General features: G+C 56.0%; 1 protein-coding gene across 1 annotated transcript; it reads right to left on the bottom strand.

The window, feature by feature from the left end:
• Positions 1-875: 875 nt before the first annotated feature.
• Positions 876-20527, bottom strand: ADAMTS8 (ADAM metallopeptidase with thrombospondin type 1 motif 8). The gene is made up of 9 exons (XM_037038276.1): positions 19586-20527; positions 11435-11674; positions 10482-10617; positions 9741-9908; positions 8554-8855; positions 6428-6611; positions 5065-5237; positions 4753-4928; positions 876-2919 (listed from the first exon to the last, which is right to left on the bottom strand). The coding sequence occupies exons 1-9, from the start codon at positions 20303-20305 to the stop codon at positions 2349-2351; spliced, it is 2670 nt and encodes an 889-aa protein (XP_036894171.1). The 5' UTR covers positions 20306-20527; the 3' UTR covers positions 876-2348.
• Between the last annotated feature and the right edge of the window lie 38 nt (positions 20528-20565).

Below are 20565 nucleotides of genomic sequence, written 5' to 3'. Positions count from 1 at the left end.
GTGAGCCTTGCCGAGCCCACACAGCGAGGAAGAGCCAAGCTGGATTCCATTCTGCTTTGCACATCAGCAGCTCTGTTGCCAGCTGAACTCCAGGGCGAAAGCTGTGCCTGGTAATGATGCAGGCGGTAGGGATGGCACAGCTGGGCTGGCATGGGCAGCGAATGGGGGACACACTTGGCCTTGAGTGTTTTGGGGAGAATGAGAAGTGAGAGGAGATGAAAGATTGCAGAAAAATATTTATCAGCCTCAGTAAAACGGGTGCGCAGCAAGGAAAAGTCTGGTTTTACTAGTCGTCATCGACCACATGCCTGCGTGTGTGCCTGTTTATGTTTAGGTACGTCCGGCCTCCACTCACTGAAGAGTCGGCGGGCAGGAAGGGGAGGCAGGAAAAGCGGTCAACTCTTAGTCAACAGCCACTGCGCACCACGCAGATGTGGCCAGCTAAGGGCACGGTAGGGGCTGAAATCCCATCTGCTTTCCTTGTACCCAAGGGTCCGAGTCCCCCTCTGGCCCCCTTTCCTCACTCACACAGGGCTCCACGTGGCATCTTCTCTGCCTGTGTCACCGTACATTTGGAGAGGTCTAAACAGAAAGCCAAAGGGAAGGACAAATGGGTAAAAGGTGGCAACAGAAGGAAGATAAAAATTTAGGTATTTTCTTTCTCCTTGCTAGAATGTTTCTTTTCTAACATTTATTTTGATTAAAAAAAAAATGAACAACCCTCACCCGAGGGTATGGTTATGGATATTAGAGAGAGGAAAGGGGAAAGAGAGGGTAAGACAGAAACATCGATTGGTTGTCTCTCATATTCGCCCCGCCCGACTGAGAATCGAACACTCAATCTGGTATGTGCCCTGACTGGGGATTGAACCTGCAGTCTATTGGTGTATCGATGTATGGGATGACGGCCCAACCAACCGAGCCACCCAACCAGGGCTAGAATGTCATTTCTTGATGCTATCTGTTTCTCCTCACCTACTTGTGACCAAGCACTACGGATCCTCTGCAGCAGACCCCATGGAGGACTGCGCCTGAGGAGCTGTGGGCTGGGAGATGGGGTTTTGGGGGCTCTCAGGTAGCCCCCGGCAGCCAGTGGGGAGTGTTGTTCTGAGTGACAGGGCCGGCTTGGACAGCTGCAAGGTGCTCGGGCCCAGAGATCTGTGAGACGGGGATGGATTCTGGTGCAGAGGGAAAGAGCTGAGGGCTCAGAACCCCTCAGGGCCTAAGGGAATCTTGTAAGTCCAGCTGGCCAGTGGGTGAAAGTGGGGGAGGGGACACATGCAGGAGGAGGAGACAGTCTTTCTCAGGAAAATTGAGCCCAGAGTCACCCATAGCAACTGTGCCTCTGAACTGGAAATTTCCGCTGGAGCAGTGATTCTCAAAGGGCAGCCCCCAAGCCAGCAGCCTCCACGTCACCTGGAAACTTGTTGGAAGTGCAGACCCCAGGCCCCCGGGACCTGTTGACTCAGAAATGATGGGGGTGGGCCCAGCAATCTGGGTATTGAGAAGCTCTCTAGGCGATCCCGATGCCCATGAAAGTTTGGGAACCTCTGGGTTACGCGAAGCAGCAGTTTTCCGAATGAGGTGGATTCCGCAGGCATCCTTGAACCCAGGCAGAAGGCCCGAAAAGACTCAAGCAAGGTGCCCGCTTCCCAGTGCGTTCAAGGTCAGCTGACCTAGTTTTGGCCTTTGTCCTTGGGCTCTGGGTCCCCTGCCCTTTTGAAAGAAATACTGAACCAGACCAGACCACTGCATTGGCACAAGATCACACTTTAGTTCAGAGATGCATTTGCATAAATACTTGAAACGGGTCCACCCCTGCAGGTGGAAGCCTGGGAGCGTGTGGCTCCCCGAAATCCTGCAGCCCTTCAGGCGATGGATTTTAATACTGAAGAGAGTTGTGATCGCTTCTGAAGCCAGTTTAGCAGCTTGCTTTGACATTTGCCTTTGACTCCCTGCCCCACTCCTCTCTTGGACTAAGTTTTTCCCCTCTGAGGTAGATTATTTATAGGGGAAACCAAATAGAAAACATTTTTTTGTTGTTGTTTAACTTTGCTTGTCTTTTGCAAACAGGCTGACTGAGTCTCCTGTTTGGGTCAACAAGTACACTTTTACCTTTTAACCTATGCCCTCTACTTGAACCCAAGCAAGGTCCCATCCCCTAGAAAGTAGACATTAGGATCTGTTGGCCCATATTCTCTTCCCCTCCCCATGCCAAAGGGGCTGGTGCACTGTAAGACCTGGGTAGGCCATGCCACCTCTACACGTAGAGTCACCACTGTAGGGACACTGCAGGCGCACCCCAGTACCCCAAGTCCATGAGCACAAGACTGACCCCACTGCACAGGTCACTGAGGGCACGGCTGGCTTCCACAGGGCTTGACATCCTCAGGTTTCAGAGCCTTGTTGCAGGCAACAGAGGCCTGGCCACTGGGGTCCCGGCATTCCACGGTCCGTCGCTGCCAGCCGGCTCCACAGCTGCTGGAGCACTCAGACCAGTCCCCCAGGGCCCACTGCGCATTCAGCAGGGGCTGGATGACGTTGGTGGTTGCTCTTTCCTTGCTGCTCTGTATGCTGAAGTTCATGTCATTAGGAACAAAGAAGGTGTATTTGACTTTGGGGGGAAAGTCCTTACCCGGGACGGTCAGGAGCTGCACGGTCAGAGGCTCTGGCAGGGGCCGGAAGCTCTGCAGCCGCTCCAGGGTGGCAATGGACCCACTGTACTTCAGGATGGTCCCCTTCACCAAGATGTCCTGCTCTATGGCAGAGATGGCCAGGTTCCCATTGAGCAGATACTGCCCATCAGCGGTCTTCAATGCCAGGTAGTTGCCGTCATTCTGGACCCCTGGGTGGCTCCGTTGTTTCACATCAATATTTGTGGCACCAGCCGGGATGGTGACGATGTCATTGTAGCCATAACTAGGACAGAAACAGAATAACTTCCTTAGGACCAGCGGCTTCCCAGGCTAGAGCCTGAGGAAGCTAACCTGCTGGTGACAGGGGTGGTAGACAAAAACTGGTAGCACATAATTTTGCAGCCACCTCCACATTCCAAATAAATTAGCTGCCAAGGCTGACAGCAATAGTTTGTATGTTGGCTTTCCATGGGTTTCTGCCCTGCCTGGCAACTCTGTTTCAAATGCTGAGGCCGAGGCTCTGCATGGGCTTCTTCCCTGCCTGGAAACTCTGTTTCAAATGCTGAGGCCTAGGCTCTGCATGGGCTTCTTCCCTGCCTGGCAACTCTGTTTCAAATGCTGGGGCTGAGGCTCCCACATGTGTGGATCTTGACAGTAGCACAAGCAGGAAGGCAGCCCAGGGGGTTGAACACGGCACTGGGGCTGCCAAACCTGGCAGCTCTAGACTCACATGAGATCTCAAATACATTTAGCTTTTTGCAGTGGTAGAAAACTTTGCTTGGCCACTTTCATACCCAGAGCTCAAATCCATGTGGAAAAATATGTTCCACATACTCATTCCAGAATCTGACGCCTCACCCCACCTCTTAGAATCACTCAGATCTTAGGGCAGGAATCAGGGCGCAGGGGAGCGGTCCTCTGGATGTGCCCAGATTCCGAGAGCTATGCTTCTGGGCACACAAGGTGCTGTTTGGGGAACATGTTCCAACACAATTGTAGGGCTTTATGTGAACTGGAGGAACGTCAGTTCTTATTCTGATCTCCCGGGCTGAAAGCAGCTGGGTTACTCAGGTTGGGAAGAAAGTGAAAAGGACCGAAAGAGGCAGAATCAGTCTGCTCGTCTCTATTTTGGCCTTATGCTCGGCCACTTCCCTCAGGGCAGTGTGAAAGCGTGCACAGGCCCATCTGTCTAACGCCCAGGAGGCAGCCGGCTAGTCGACCCTACATCTGAACATCCCACGCCCCAGGCTTCTTTTTTCTCCATCCTCTGATTTTAAATTTGGAAAGACTTCCAATTGTCTGCCGTAGGTTGATTCTGTCGAGACAGGGAGAGACAAAGGGGCCCGAGTGGCTACATAACTCCTGCCCTCCCCTTCCTCTCCAGGAAGTGCCTGCAGCAGCAGGAAGAGGATTGTCCAGGAGTTAAGAAACCTGGGTTCTCTTCCTGGCTGTTACTCATTGTCAGGTGACCTCAGGAGAGCCAGGTGAGCTGACCAAACCTGTTTCTTCACCTGTCAGTGGGAGATAACAGTGCTGGCCTCGCGCACCTCAGAGACTTATTTTAGGAGTCAAACCAGCCCACAGAGGTAAAACACTTAATCAAATACCAGGCGCTTAAGGGATGTGGGGCACTGAGCTGTGAGCAAGTGTATGGAGCGCTCAGACTTAGGAAGTCACTGGGGTCTCCGAGGTCCCCCACCCTTGTACCTCGTTCTCTAAGATCCACCTGCAGGAAGTGTAGACTCACCAGGAGCCGGGTGAGGTGTCCTTCCCAAAACAGGCCTGGAAGAGCTGCTTCCTGGCAAAGGACCCCGTTACTCAGTGCAGCTCTGTTGCCAATTGACTCAGAGACGATCCACCCCTGTCCATGTGGCCTCTGGCTGCCCTGTGCCTGGTCCTCTCTATGTCCTGTCCCTGTCCCAAGCACTCTGCATGTCCCGTCTCATGACTATTCTACATGACTCCCAGATCCAGAGGACTGCTGACATTTTGTCGAGAAACGGAAGCTCACTACTCCTTGGGTGTTAAGGAGCAGCCACAACCGAAACTTAGGAAGATGGGATTCCAAAGCCCGTTCTGCTCTTCCGCCTCTGTGCTGAACTGCCAGGGGGCTCACCTCGAGGGGTTGAGGGAGCCGGAGATCTTCCTGCACGAGTTGCCTTTGCCCCCACACACCCCACATTTGTCCAGCTTCCTAGGCGAGTCCACCACGTGGTCGCAGCCAGCCTTGACACACTGGCCACGGACACAGATGGCCAGAGTCTCTGGCCCACACAGGGTGCCGTCGATCACCTGCGGCAGGGAAGGGGAGGGGAGGGAAGAGAGGGTGAGGTGAGCACAGACATGGCCCAGGGTGGGGTGGGTGGGGCGGTGAGAGCAGGTGACTTTCGACCTCATCTGTTGATCTGGGTCCTAGGAGGACTCTCACCTTGGCCTCAAACACTTTGAACTCACTCCTCCCCCGGGCTCGACAGAACAACTTGCAGCGGTCCCGGGGGGACACCCCTGCATACTTGGGGACCCACTGCAGGAGGTTCCCATCCACGTCGGTGTAATTGTAGGCATTATACTTCTCACACTGCTGCTCCCGAAAGCTCTTCCCTGAAAAGAGTAGGAAAAGGCGTGGAGTTAGCATGCTGTGCTGAAGGGTGGTGGGCGGGCGGGGGGGGGGGGCAGCTGGAGAAAGGCCTGGACTCAGGGGTCCTTCTTCCTCCTGGTTTTGACCGGACTCAGGACATAGGTCCAGCATCTCCTGGGCCCAGCATTTCTAGGTGCGCCCCACCTAGGGCCGCATGGGGCCCTGATGCACAGGGGCAAGGAAAGGAGCCTCCAGCCTCAGCAGGGCTTTCTGGGATAAATTCCCTTTCCATTGAAGAAGATACTAAGTCTGTTTAACAAACAAATAATCTTCAGGGAAAATAGGAGACGATTCAGTAAGTGTGGAAAGCACGGAATGGAATTATATTTTTGGGCCTCTGCTATCGTGCTCTGGCTTGACTTCCTTCCTCGGTGACACTGGACAGACACGTGGCCATGGACTTCCCTCTGTACCGCTCCAGCTCTGATGGTGCCCTGCGCCCCACTTGCCGTGGTTCTAGGTGTCTCCGGGGGACTCCATTGGTAGGGCCTGTGATTACTGCCAGCTCAGCACGCCCTGACTCCCTGCCATCCCTGCACTAACTGGACCAGTTTCCACTGGGTGGTGCTTCCACATTCCCGTCCGAGGCTGAACACAAGTGTCTGTGGCCTCCATCGCCTGGTTGTCATCAGATGCTACCAAATTCAGGGCAGCGTGTGAGTCTAAACGACTCCATGTGTCTCTCACCACCTGGGTCCCCCTTCACAAGCTCAGGCCTTGTGCCTTCGCTAGGGGCTAGTGCCCAGCCTCCTACACAGAGCTGCCTCCTTTCCCACCCTGCCAACCTGCTTCCAGAACAATCCATCTGCAGGAAGAGTTTTGCATGGTCCTGCAATGAAGCCTGCTCTCATCGCTGAGCTTCTCCAGCTCAGCTGGGCACCTGCACACCCCGTGGGGACTTTGAAACCCAGTGGCTGCGCCCTGCTCCCAGTCAGTGCATCTGAGGGGCCTGGGCCCCGGGTCTCAAGTTCTTCTCAGGTGACTTGCAGGACAGCTGGCACTGAGAACCTCTAGATGCCATTTAATTTTTTAAAAAAGATATTGTTTATCTATTTTTAGAGAGGGAAAGGGAAGAAGAGAGAGGGGGAGAGAAACATTGACTCATCGATTCAGAACAGCCACTCTGGCTGGGGTGGCCGTAAGTGGCAATTACCATCAGGGGGACATTCCTCCGTGTGGCATGACTGGTACTTGGTTCTCCGGCCCAAGCAGTATCTTCCTCCGTTCTGAGGCTCAGGGTCCTTGCACTCGCGGTGTGAAAACTGAACTCCTCCTCCACAGGTCCGGGAGCACTCCCCCCAGGGTCCCCAGGGGGCCCAGCCTCCGTCCACCACGGCCTGCAACACACAACACCACCGAGTCAGCAGCTGAGTTACGACTGGGGGCGGCATGGAGTTCAGTAAACTGCCCTGATCATTCCTTTCACGCCCGTGTGGCCTGCTTGGCTGTCGGCTTCGTGAACACAGAGGCCTTGCTGGGCTTGCCCTTGGGGGCTGCCCAGAGTCTGAAACAGCGCCTTGCCCTCAATACGGTGCTCAGCGTTAGCTGTGAAATGAAGCTCTTTTATGGGATTGAGGGTGGGTGCAACGCAGCAGTTCTTCACAGGGGCAAGTCTTGTCCTTCGAGGGCAAGTGGAAGGGTTTAGAGACCTTTGGGTTGTTACCAGAGAGGGTCCAGGCTGCTGGCCTCTTGTGGGTGGAGGCTGAGGTGCTGCTAAACCTCTAATGGCGAACATACAGCAGTGAACAAGACACCCGCTGTGACCAACACCAGTGCAGCCCCTGGTGTCTCTGCAGCCACGGTGGGCAGTCCTGGTCTAAAGGAACAGCTGCTGGGAGGGGTAGCTGCTTGTCCACCAGCTCCCAGTTCAGGGCTGGTGTTCCTGGGCGGCGGGCAGAGCTGCTGCCAACTCGGTCCTGCGAGGACAAAGCTTTGTCACTGGTGCCTTCATAGAGTTTTCCAAAGAAAACTAATATTAAAAATGGCATATTTGCTTATATGAAAAATGAAAACACAGAAAAGTGTAAAAAAGAAGGTATTACTCTAAAGAAAAAATGTTACCCCGAAAAAATACGGTTATGATTTTAATCAACAGCCTTTTACACTTTGCTTTGAATATTTAATCATAAAAATGAGGTGTTTTTTATTTTATGCAGATGGAATTCTGTCACATATGTAGTATTTTATGATCTGTCCTTTCCCCTTAAAAATAGATGATCAATCGCATCCCATGATCATCCCACATCAGCCTGCCCAGGACCGAGCGTGGCTCTGGTGCCGGCTGGGGGAGGTTGCTCGGAGCCCCTCCCCTCGCTCGGAGACGATGAGCGAAACACCTGCTATACAAGAGGCGGCCACCTGAGAGCGAAGCTCAGTGTCCACACGGGAGGAGGCTGAGGATGAACCATGAATCTAGTGTGGGGCTTACCTGGCCCAGGCAGGCTCCTGAGACTCAGTGCAAAAGATACATGTCACTGAGAAGAGCCCTGCCCTTGGGACAGGGAGTGCCCAGGCCACTCTGGTGATTCAGTGCTGGGCTGGGACCAGGCTACACAACCCAACAGATGCTGTTTCATAGGGCCGGCCTCAGGGATTTGCAGTGAGGGAAATGTGATCAGCCCTGCAGGCTGGAAGCATTAAGAGCTGGGCAACGAGGCGGCTCGTTGAAAACTCTCTGCAGCATTGCCTTGGTTCTGCCTGCACACGCGCTCTGTCCTGGCCAAGGGTTCTCTGCCTGCTGTTGGCGGGCCGATTTCTCCTCCCCATCCTCTTTGAGTAGGGAATTCCCACAATTACTCTCATTCCCCCGACCTCTTAATCACGAATTCCGCTCAGACATGGGTAGGATTGGAATACTTTTCCTTCCTTCTGATTGAGTGTTCCACTTCTGAGCCACCGTTAGCTGTTTATGAAAGAACTCCGAAGGGCTTCCGTTTATTGGGTGCTCCGGTCTTCAAGCTGGAGTGTTCTCATCACCAGTCTTCCCCAGCCTTCACGTCAGTGCCAAGTAACTCCAGAGGGGAAGCTCCCCAGATGCCTGGAGCGCCCGTGGCACCGTCCATTCACTGAGCACAGCTCTGAAGGTTTCTTTTTATGTTTGCATAAATATGCTTTGCTTTGCTTGTAAAAAGATGAATAACTTTGCTTAGGAGTCATAGTTGCAGCTTGGCCCAGCCTGTGGCTTAGTTTGTGGCTCTCAAGTGTGGGTTCCCCCTTGAACACACAGATCTCTCCCCACCGCCCACCCCACCTCCGTGTCCCCAAATGGCCATTGCTCACCTTTGGCCTCTCTACTTCCTCCTCAGGAAGACAGCTGCCCTCCCAGCATAGGTGCTCGGGCCCACAGGGCGTCCCATCGGCCCAGGGCAGGCTGCCGTTCTTTGTGTGGCAAAGGGGCTCGGCGCCATCCATGTGGCACCAGAGCTGGGCACAGATGTCCTGGGCAGAGGTGTTGGGACAGTGGCGGAAACCCAGCCCAAAGATCTGCTTGCACTGTTGGTCCAGCTCGTAAAGTGCCCTCTGCCCTGGGAGGTCTGTGGGGAGGGGCAGGGCGGACGTGGGGGCATCGAGGAGACAGTCCCCTAGGAATGGGAGAAGCAGAGGAGCAAGAATAAGAGGCCAGAGTGTCCCTCGCCAGTGCTGTTAGCCCTCAGTCCCTCCCAACGGGGTTGAAGGTCTAGACGTCACGCTTCCCTGGACCTTGATGTAAACACTCATGGCTCATCATCTAGATAGAACTTGTGCAATTTTTGACTACCAGTCACAGAATTTACCTTTGGGATTGAATTTTGTTTGTTATCCAGAGCATCTTCTATGATTCAGTGTTTATCTGGGAGATGCCAGCAAATTGTGCTGCTCGTCTGTATCACTATATAATTGGGGGTATAAATGAACTCTTGAAAACCATGGCATGCAAAATAGAGCTAAGGTACGGATCTTTGGATAAGCCATTATTTTTGTATTGTATGTGGCCCTGCCTCCTTCAAGGAGGAGGCTCCAGAATAAATTGTTTTTGCTGCTTTACTCTGCAAGCCAAACTGTTCTAACCAGGCCCACCACTCCCACCCCGGACCCCTGCTCGCTCCCTGCCATTTCCAAGCTATCACGTGACGTCCACTCCAGCCAGAACACCCTTCTCTCTCCTCTGTGTTGCAAACATCGTTCTGTTCCTTTGAGCTCTGTTCAGACCCACTTCTTCCAGACAGACCTTCCCAGACTCATTCTACCTGCTTCGTGACTGACAATTGAGATTAGCCCGAAGCTCAGCCTGCTGGCAAATGGGGCCTGGAAGAGTGTGAGAAGGCCGTGGCCCCAGAGGTGGGGATGGGGACAAATCCCTGAAGTCTCTCCCAACCCTAAGTGGCGATGATGCTTTGTGGTGGAGCTCAGCCAGTAATGGTGCTACCTCGATCTAAGGAGCTGGCCTGGCAGAGCTCCACGGCCAGCAGTGGGCCAGGGATGCCTACCGTGCCCGCCGTCCAGGAGCTCCGTGAGGTACATGGCACTGCAGGGGGACCAGGGCAGCGTCTTGTTCAGGTGGACGAAGAGAGGCGCCATCATGTGGTGCTTGCCCATGGGCCCAAAGAGTCGAGCGCAGGGCTTGGAGTCGTCGTGAGGCATGCTGAGCACATGCCCTGGGGACAGAGAGAGACCCACAGTCTACCCTGAGGGCCTCCCCTGCTCTCCGCCCTCCCCAGCCCGCTCCAGGGCTCCCCGGGTGGCCCGGCGCCCCTCCCCCCCTTGTTCCTTAAAGATCTTTTCCACTCTGGGCTTTCCTCTTCTGGGAAGCTTTCTCAGAGGACTGAGGAACATGGGTGTCCCTTTATTTCCTGCCTCAGCCCGTCTTAAATCCACAGTCACCTCAATTACTCGCTCACATTCTCTTCACAGTCGGTCTTCCCAGAGATCTGACCCCTGAGCCCGCAAAGGGCACCGCAACTTTCCGTGGGCATTGGGTTTGTGTGTTGGCATTTTCCCGGTGACCTCTGACGATGACTCGGGACACCGTTTTAATATTTTGGCCTCATGCTCAGGGGGGGCATGGGGGAAGCACAGTATGTGCTGCCATGTGATCATTCCGTCACCACGACAAGGGGAGCCTGGCTGGCTGCGCGGGCTGCGCAGGCCGCAGAACCTGGGCGAGCCCAGCTTTGGAAGAGGCAGCTCTCCCTCACAGCATCTGGTGCCTCGGGCACGGCAGCTCTTACCCAGCTCATGGGCCAGAGTATAGGCCGCCTGGAGCCCGTCGTCCTCGATCACGGAGCAGCTCTTGCTGGGGTCACAGATCGTGCCAATGTCCGCCACGCCCAGGGTGTCACACATGCCGTCCTTCCCACAGAAGTTCTGAGTATCGGAGAGAGTGAGAGCGTGAGAACAGACACGAACGGACTGTCTTCCTATTGCTGCTCCTCCTCAGTAGAAGGAAGGTTTTTAAGCCCCAGTCTCTAAGTCTTTCTTTGCAAAGGACACTTGGTTGAAGAAGACTGGAGCTCTCTCTGTGTCGGTGTGTGCTCGGGAGGGCTGGGGCAGCTTGTCTTGGGAGGCAGGACAGCGCAGTGGGGAAGGGCACTGACCTGCAGCAAGGCTACCTGGGCTTGGCCAGGGGCCCTGCCACTCTGTGCTACTCTGTGTCATAGTCTCCTTGGCTGTGCAGTGGGGGCCTGTACGATAGCACTTGCCTCGTGGAGGAGTAAACAGAGCCTTGCACACATCATCACACTCTCTGGCCTTGAGGAAGGGGCCCGTCTTGGTCACACCAGGTCAGAGGCAGCCTCCTGATCTGGGGAAATCCTGAGGATAGCTGACTGGCTGCCTGCCCTGACATTTAACAACAATCCCAGAGGGACCTCCTCTCTCAATTCCTGCTCCAGATGCCCTGCTGGGCAGGGTGAGCCCATTTCCTCTTGTTATGAGCTCAGTGGACCGCTGGTCACAAACATTTGGAAAAGGGCCCTGTTGAGATTCTTCTTCCCTTGCAAGTACCTCACATGAGCCCTTGTGACCTCCTCCCCGTGGCTCCACACGAGAGGCTCCTGCGTCCAGCTGGGGCCAGCAGGGAGACATTGCCCATGTTTGGGCAGGCCTCCTGGTCTCCCTCTGATCCACCTGCCCCAACCCCCCTCCCTCCCTCCCCCCCACCCTGGGGTCTCAGTGCACAGACCTGCCTGGTGAGCAGGATGGCCGTGTCGAAGTGCTCTGGGTGCCGGTCGCTGGGCTGGTTGAAATGCCGTTGCCAGTTGCAGAAGTTGCGCAGTGTCAGCCCCCCGTTATCAGACACTTCGGGGCCCCATTTCTCGTCTTCCACTATCAGCACCTTCACCACCACCAGGTGCACTGAGTTCCGGATGCTGGGGTGCTTGTAGATGCGGGCAGCCACGGACATGAGCGTCAGGATGTGGTTCTGTCGGGGAGGAGGGGGAGGAAGAGTGAAGGGCTCCACCTCCCAGCCCTCATTCTACCCACGGCCACTGCCTCTCGTTACCCACCCGCGGGCCTGCTCTGCGCTGAGGGTCTGATCAATGGCATCCTGCTGAAAACTCACACCCTGGAGACCCTCCATTTCATATAAAAGGAAGTTGTGTCTCAGTAAGTGTCCCAAGATCACAAGTCTGAGTGTGCAGCCGGCACCTGAACCCACAGTGCCTGGCTCCAGAGCGCGTGTGTTTAACACTGTGCCAAGACACCTGTGGCTATGTGAATCAACAGTCATTAAAATTCAATGAAACTGAAGTTACAGCTCCTCTCTCACGCTGGCCACAGTTCAAGTGTGTCAGTAGCCATCTATGGCTTGTGGCTACTGTGTTGGACTGGGTAGACCGAACATTCCATCATCACAGAAAGTTCTATTGGATGAAACTGGCTCTTGTGCCTTGACCCTCCCTGATACAGCCATCTCCCTGCCAGCGGCCCTCCTTCCCTCCCCATTCTCAGCCCAGAAACAACGAACTGAGTGCTCCAGGTTAGCAGACTGGCCCTCTTGGAATCCAGCTGAGCATTTTCCTGGTGTCTGCTGGGGTCACCTCCACTCTTCAGGATGGGGTCACGGCTCTGGTAATCACCACTAGCAACAGCTACTCTGCCCAGGCGCAGGCCCACTACGTGCGCACGATGACCCCGTGCAGGAGGCATCACCACCCCTACTTCTAGGCCCACACAGCTCTTCCAGCCAGCGTGCAGCGCAGGCGTGTCCGTCTCTGAGGTCCACATTCTTCCCAGTAAGTTTCCCAGTGCGTGGCCTTCTGGTTTGTGCCTGGGCAGCCCTGGGGCGTTTATTCCCTTCTGCCTGGGGCTTCAGAGGACCGGGTGGGCCTAATGAGGCCCAGATGCTCAGACTCACACCTGCTTTCAGCCCCACCCAGGCCAGCTGAGACAGTCCACGTCACTGCCTGGCCGCCGTCCTGTCCCGGGGCTGCCAGCTGCTCCCACGGCTGTGTTGGAGGCCAGACTGGAGCTCACTCTCCTGCTTCCGGGTCCTCTGAAAGTGAGTTCTCTGGGGTTGTTTTGCAGCAGAGACAGAGGGGCGAGGCACAAGTGCCTGCAGCCACGAGTGTGGCTGGCTGAGCAGCCCCTCACTTGCCCTGCTCCCTGTTCTCGGGGCGCCATCTCTGTAACCCTCCTTTTTTCTCCCTGGTGGTCTGGACGGTGGGAGTGAAAGGAGGGTAAAGGAGAGTGAAAAGCTAGAGCGGGACATTCTATTGTTTGAGGCCGTGTGTGGGAGTTCCAGATGAATCCCATCATTTGTGAATGGGATCTGTCTGTTCACCTCATAGGCAACAAGCCAGGTATTTTGTAAGCCCTACGAACAGGGGTTGGCAGGTTCCTGAGGGTGTCAAGTACTCCAGCTATGTTTAGGCTGATGCAAACATCTTATCAGCAAAGCTGAAACTTGGCATTTGCTCTTGGAGTTGGATTCCTAAGGGAACAAAGCAATCACATCATTATGCAACTCGGGGTGAGGGCTGAGGAATGGTAGCTTGCTGAGGCGACTTCCTGCCCAGGGCTTCACTGCTCCCAGGGGCAGAACGAGTCTCCTGATCCCTTACTCGAGGAAGGGCCAGGGTCTGCTGGGCCAGGGGCCAACCCCTAGGATTTCTTCCCAGGCAACCTGAGACTCTCTTCATGAGAGTTTGCCCCTTTGAGTCCCGATTTCATAATCTCAAAGCTGGTGAGATGATGTCTTATGAAGAAGATGTGAAGAGAAGAGGTACCAGCTGCTCACCACTGGTCCCGGAAAAATATACAGAGAACCGAAGACTAGAGCTTTCAGAAGGCCCTGCGATCCCACACTGCTGCACCACAGATGGGCGAGGCCGCGGCGACGTTGCCCAACACCACGGTTTGCAGGGGTCTCTGCCTTCACAGTTCAGGCAGCTCGGAGCATCTTCTCCAGACGATGAATTGCTGTTGGGGTGAGCTGGCTTGAGAGCCATTTCCCTCTAAGGCAGTGGGTTAAACTCTTCTGCCATCTCAGAAGAGAATTTCCATTGCACACTGCAGGAGGGTTGCAGCGTGAGTCCAGTGTTGCTGTTAAAATGCCCACTTCTCTCCTTTTATCCATCTCATTGAGCTTTTGGAGAGGGGAAGGGTCACCACCCCCACTGTTGGCTCCTCTGAGAAACTGGCAGGAATGCCTGATGCTGGCAGTGCATTACAGTTTCCTGGGGGAGGGACCACTGCGCCTTGGTGGGGTGGTGGCCCTGAGTCAGCAAGCCTCCCCTGATCCTCAGCCAACCCTGAGTTACGGTTCCACAGGGAGTGGACTCCAGAGCCGTGGAGGAGAAGGTCAGAGGCTCGCTCCACCACCTGCTGTCTATTTATAGCTCCCTGCACACCAGAGCAGGCTGCTTGCTGAGGTATGTGAGCAAGGTTGTACCCTGGTGGAGCGGGGTCCCAATACAGCAGGCAATCCCCCACAAACACGACAGGTGGTGGGACAGGCCCCGTGGCCAGTCCTGCTTTTGAATGACTTGGGGATCCGCTGCCCCTAACTCTCATTGCAGAAGGTGGGACACCTTTCAGGGAGCCTTCTTCTCCACTGGCTCCCCTGGACCTGGAAAAGAGAAAACCACCCAGCCAGCTTGGCTGGAACACAGCCCTCTTTGATCCTCTGAGCCACAAACAAGCAGATCCCATCCCAGAGCTCTGGCGCAGCCAAAGCCACGAGGCTGGGGGTCCAGGAGCGGCTGGGTCTGGGTCAAATGTATTTCTAGCAACTTCTTCTGCTCACAGTGCCATCTGTTATGCTTTGCTTGTTTGCTCCTTGCACTGGGGGTCCTTCTGTTTTTTCCTGTACCATGCCTGGACAGGCAAGGAGAGGAAGTGGGGAGACATGGGGACCCCCTCTGACCTCCACGACTGGTGCCATACTTTTCCTCTTTCCCTTCTGGGCTGTCTCTAGGGCCTGAGACTCTCTTGAGAAGGAGGTGGGGGAGAAGCAAAGGAAAAGGAAAGAAGAGAGGGTCCTGCACGGATGCCCTTCATTTCTCCTCCTTTTTAGAACAACCAGAATGAGGTCACCTCCCCACAGCACACGCTTAACAGAACCCTAAGGAGGCAAGTGTGACACTGTGAGCCAAGCCAGCTGGAAAGGGAAACCTCTCTGCCGTGTGGGGCAGCAGAGCCGACATAGCAGTGGTGGCTGTGGAACCACACCGCCCCCCCTAACCTGACAAATGCCATCGCCAAAGTTAACGCTAAGGTCAGTTGTGCTTTGTCGAACACCTAGTACAGGCCAGGCACTGGGTCAGCTGCTTTCCACGTTTTACTGTAACCTCAACACAGTGCTAGGGTGTTGGTATAATTATTCTTATTTTGCTGGTGAAAACTGAGGTGCACAGAAATTAGTACCTTGCTCAAAAACACAGTGACTTCTGTCTGAATCATGACATCGACTGCCACCCCTCTTTGCTGCCCTGAGGAAAACTACAGTGCAGCTGGGACAAACACAACCTTCCAATGAGCAGGCTTGCCCCAAGCTTGCCTAGGCACACACCCCTTTCCCCCTATCGCCCTGCCTGGTGTAGCTCAGTGGATTGAGCACTGGCCTGTGAACCAAAGGGTCGCTGGTTTGATTCCCAGCCAGGGCACATGCCTGGGTTGCAGGCCAGGTCTCCGGTAGGGGGTGTGTGAGAGGCAACCACACGTGTTTCCCTCCCCTTCTTCCTCCCCCCCCTCTGTCTAAAAATAAAATAAGTAAAATCTTAAAAAAAAAAAACCCTTAGACTATTAAGGCAATTTCTTTGGGAAATACTTCGCATTGTCGATCCTTCTGACTGCAGCAGACAAAAGAGATGGAAAAGACTCATTGTTTGGCCAGCGGGAGAAGACAACTCACAGGTATACAACCCTTGTCTTTCATCCATGAAGACTTGGAGGGCTCCTGAGAGAGTGGGGCACGCGTCTGTTTCTGTTATTTCCCAAAGCAGGATACTTTCAACGATTGGAGATGGTACTAAATGAGACTATGCTGGGCACAGTGGGGTACATGGTCGCTTCAGAGTTAGGGCTGTAGGGACATTTTCCCCAGAGGGTGTGGTTAAAGGCTATGGAGAGGCTATGACTTAGCCTCTCCCTAAAGTCACTTGCTAGTCCCTTGGCATCTTGGGGAACCTCTGGCCTGCTCTGGGAACAAAGAATGTTGCTCTCAGGAAACCTCTCTGCCGAGAAGAGGATTCAGAAGCGCAGTCGGCAGCTGACCCATGGGCAGAGCAGATTTCCCAGACGGAGCGTGGGTGCTGCTCAGCCCCCACTCACTCCTCTCCTGCTCCAGTTTCACCCAGAGAGCAATTAGCAGCAGCCGGATGCAGACAGAGTTAATGGTCTCTTCTGAGGTGGTCTGTCCTTTCAGAAAGCCCCTTTGTCTGGGCTCCTTCGCTCTGAAACCAGATAAGAAGGTGGGAATTGGGGGCCCCTCTGTCAAGGGATTAAGTGAACTCAAGTGTACGGAGCTCTGGGAAACTTCATTGTCACTCAGCAGCGAGACCTGGTTCTTTCTCTCGGCCTTCATGGTGGTTCTGTCTCTGTATAGGGCTTGGCTGGGCGTCTGTGGACTTGCTGGATTCAAGGACCTGTTCCCTCAGTTGGACAAGTGTCAGGGTGTCAGCAGAGTCACAGGCCCTCCCTGAGCCCAAGGCCTCCTGGCACAAAAAGGGAGACCTGGGTTGCCTCCCAGCCCTGCTGCTTACTTCCTGGCTGTGTGACCTGGAGAAGGTCATTCATGCTCTGTGAGCTGCACCTTCTTAGCTGCACCTGCATCTAAGTCCTTCACAGGTATTTCCACGGAGGCGGCGCATGGGAACCACTCTGTGAACCGGACATACTCAGAGTGGTTTCTGTACACAGTACTGAACTTTCCAGAATATTTATCATGAAGCAGCCTCACAGAATACATAGTCCAGGGGTCTCCACAGATGAGGAAATCTAAGCCCTTGAGGGGATAAAATCTCTCCTCACCCTTGTCATGGCCCTGGTTGCTAAGACACCCCCAAGTGTCTCCATCAGTGTGCACAAAGTCTCCGGGAGACCCCTTGGAGAGTTACGTATAAAGACCTGCATTCTATTTCAGGGAAGGGTCTGGCCAGGCAAGGTCTTGGAGAACCAGATCTTGACATTCATTCTTAGCTGGGCTCAGGGGCACCTTTAGGAAGCCCAGGGAACTGACTTGAGAAGTTCAAGTTCATCCTGTGGTATCTCCAGAGCTGGTGAGCAGTCTGAGCAGAGGGGCCAGTGGGCAGTCATAAAGTCAGCTGCGCCTCAGCCCCGCCCACCCCACAGGAGAGTCGGTGGGCTGGCACATGAGACTGAGGCAGGAGTGGCGGGGCTGGTCTATCCGAGAGAGGACTCGCCTGTGAGCCGAGAGACCTAACTGTAGATGCCCTAGGGAGAGGGGCTCAGCCTTCACAGTGCTCTCGTGACCTGGGCTGGCTGGGTGCAGAGGTGTGAGCCGGTGAATGCATGTGGAAGGGGAGGGGTGGGATACGCATGCGCTAGGCTGTCCAGCCAGTCATCACAGGGGGCATCATCGGGGCGGCTCTGTGAAGAGAGAGACGCTTTGTCTGGTGCAGCAAACCTGGGTCAGAACACAGCCCAGCTCCCTGTGTCAGGGGTGTGAGCATCCTGGAGCCCAACACCCAACCAGGGCTGCTTTTGGTTGGCTCTGATGTCTGCAGAGGCTAGTAGACATGTCCTGGAGGCAAATACTCAGTATCCTAAAGGTCTAGGTGAAGAGCTCAGAGAGTGAGACGGTAGGAAGGCATGAGGAAGGACATTTTGGCTCCAGAGGCTGCCAAGCAATTGCTTTTCCTGCTGCTTCTCTGTGCTCTTGCTATTTGTACCTCCTGGTTCACAGGCATGTCAGACACTGGTCCACATGGGGGCACGGGTGGGCTCAGCAGCTCAGCAGCTCAGCTCTGAGCTTGCAGTGAATGTACTTCAGCCTCTTTCTGGTGCTGGCCCCCAGTAGCCAGGCATGTGAGAGAAGCCCCCTGTCGAGGACTTGCCAGGCAGGCAGAGAAACAGACACTAAGTCAGTGTAGACACAAAGCCTGTGGCCAGGCCACCTTGCCCACTCGCAGCTGTCTTGCCGTGCTCTGGGACAGGTGAACCCTGCGACAGGCATCGTGCAGAAGAGTCTGTCCAGGTTTTAACCTGCCCCTGCAGTGGCCAGAGGAACAGCCACATGGACCTCTCACAGCCCCCCAATGCTTCCCACCCTGCCATCTAGAATGCATTTCCCAGTGATTGCCCCGCGGGAGAGACGGGGTGAGAAACAGAAGGGCCAATCACGCCTCATCTGGACTGTTCTGCACAGGTGATGACGAAATGTTCAGTGCCTCCAACAGTCAGGCACAGGCTAAGCCTGGAATAGGCCCCCAGCCAAGACTGGCATCACCGGAAAAGCACCAGCCAAGCCACAGCAGCGCCCGGGATCCCTGTTTTGGAGCGCTGTTCCGAAGACTGGCCACTTCCCTGCCTGTTGCGGGGGAAGAGGCGGTGCAGCCCCTGCACTTTGCCTGCTCTGTGGGGCAGACACTGGGGTCAGGGCAAGCAGACACTCCTGCTCGGCTCGCCCCACCTTTCCATCTAGGTAGAAACCACCTGCTACAGGGGTTATCCCCGGGACACAGTTTTCCTGCCCCGGCTCAGTAGAGAGCTGTCTGGCCTCAGAGCAGCCGGTGGGGTGGGGTGGGATGGGGGAGCACGTGTATTTCTGGTGCCACCAGCAACCGTTACTGAAAGAGATCGCATCCCCCCTCCCCTCCCCCCTTTCNGAGCGCTGTTCCGAAGACTGGCCACTTCCCTGCCTGTTGCGGGGGAAGAGGCGGTGCAGCCCCTGCACTTTGCCTGCTCTGTGGGGCAGACACTGGGGTCGGGGCAAGACAGACACTCCTGCTCGGCTCGCCCCACCTTTCCATCTAGGTAGAAACCACCTGCTACAGGGGTTATCCCTGGGACACAGTTTTCCTGCCCCTGCTCAGTAGAGAGCTGTCTGGCCTCAGAGCAGCCGGTGGGGTGGGGTGGGATGGGGGAGCACGTGTATTTCTGGTGCCACCAGCAACCGTTACTGAAAGAGATCGCATCCCCCCTCCCCTCCCCCCTTTCCACCGAAGCTTCAGTTTCCCCGCACTGAGCCCCTAAGCAGAAATCCCGTTGCCTCCCTTTGGTGCTGATGCTGGCGCTGCCAAGATCTGCAGGGCTGAGCGCCAGGTTGGCAAGGTAGTCCCCGCCCCCTGATCAGAACCAGCTGGGCACACAGAAGTGGGGCAGCCCCTCTCCCGCAGTCCTCATGGCCTTCACAGTCAGTTCTCTCCAAACAATGTCTTTTATTTATGGCAACCTCAGTTCTGTTCGCAAGGGAATGAACTAGCTACATCTTTCCGCGGGAGCCCCTCAGGTCTGGAGACAGTAGACGGCTGAGAAATGGGGGGTAGGGTGGGCGTGTTCTTCCAAAACTTCCAGTTTTCGTCTCTGTTGCGAGAGGCAGGTACCTGGGGCACCTAAAACCCGTTTCGGTTCAGTGTGCCCAGTGCTGCAGGAGGTTCGGGGTGGGAGGAACGGGGGCGAGCAGCCGAGAGGGGGAAGCGCTGGGACCTCCACCCTGAATTGGAAGGGACGTGGTGGGGAGGGGCAGTAGGTAGCGGACGTCAGAGGTCAAAGAGTTCCTGAGCTTTCTCAGGAAGGAAACGACCTTGCCCGGGGCAGGTCTTGGTAAAGTGTGTCAAGTGAAGGGTTTTCTCAGAGGACAGAGAAGGAAAGAATTTAGAGACTCCCGGAGGTGACTGAGGGACCTCCGGGCAAAGTGAGTCCTTCCTACCTGCAGGTCGGTTCCGTAGAAGGCTGCCATGGACGCGTCAGCCACCAGCAGGGTCTCCACGAAGCGAGCCTCAGACACAAACCGCTTGGTCCTACTCGCGCCCCCCAGGGGGGAAAGCAGCTCGCCTGCGCCTTCCGACTCCCCTTCGCCGTTCTCCTCCGGCGCCTCCTCCTCCTCTTCCTTCTCCTGCTCCTGGTCTCTGTCTTGCCTCTGGCCGTCAGCCTCGGGTACTCGAGGGAGGGCGTGGGGTTGGGCGCCGCGCGCCCCCAGTCCCCAGCGCTGCAAGCGGTGCGGCCGGTGCAGGGAGTCCCCTGCGCCCTGCGGTTGGATGGTGAACTCCTCGCCGTCCAGCAGGAAGGAGCCGCTCAGTCCGCCGCACAGGCTGACGGCTGCCAGAGACTCCGGCTCCCCGTTCACTGTGCCGGAGAAGAAGCAGTCACGCAGCTCGCGCTCGCCCCCGGCAGCCCCGGCGGGGCTCCCCAGGCGCTCGATCTTGAACTCCGGCGCCAGGAAGCTGGCGTCGGGCGCCAGGCGCAGCACGAAGTTCTGGCCGAAGGCGGACAGGTGGAGCGCCAGCTCGCCCGCGTCCGCCGCCCACCGCGTGGGCACCACCAGCTCCGAGGCCGGGCCCCGGGCTCCGGGCCGGGCCGGGGCGCCGAGGGCGAGCGGCTGCAGCAGCAGCAGCAGGAGCGGCGGCCACTGGGGAGTGGCGCGGGGCATGGGGGCTCCGGCTGCGGCGCTCGATAGGGAACAAGCCGCCAGGCGCGGGCAGGTGCTGGCGGCGGGAGCAGTGCCCGGCCGCTCCCTCTAGGAAAAAGGGAATCAATCAGGTCGCTGGGCGACTCAGCCCGTGGGGACCTGGCTGCGGCGCGGTCCCCTGGCGGCCCCTCTGGCCCCGCAGCCCGCTCCTCCGCGCCCGCCTGCCGATCCGAGCGCGAGCAACTGGCGCCCGGAGCCGTGCGCGCCCGCCCTCCACCCTG

This window comes from Sturnira hondurensis, unplaced genomic scaffold (genome assembly GCF_014824575.4).
Source record: "Sturnira hondurensis isolate 20B ecotype Veracruz unplaced genomic scaffold, ASM1482457v3 Scaffold0024152, whole genome shotgun sequence".
Lineage (NCBI taxonomy): Eukaryota > Metazoa > Chordata > Mammalia > Chiroptera > Phyllostomidae > Sturnira > Sturnira hondurensis.
Note: the sequence above shows the minus strand (reverse complement) of the source record. Positions and strands in the feature narration are given on the sequence as shown.

Excerpts from the sequence above, each read along its gene's own strand:
- ADAMTS8 (XM_037038276.1), bottom strand. The coding sequence starts at position 20,305 with ATGCCCCGCGCCACTCCCCAGTGGCCGCCGCTCCTGCTGCTGCTGCTG. Across the intron at positions 11,675-19,585 it reads TCTACGGAACCGACCTGCAG|AACCACATCCTGACGCTCAT; the intron begins GTAGGAAGGACT and ends CCTCCCCGACAG. Across the intron at positions 2,920-4,752 it reads GGCTCCCTCAACCCCTCGAG|TTATGGCTACAATGACATCG; the intron begins GTGAGCCCCCTG and ends TTTCTGTCCTAG.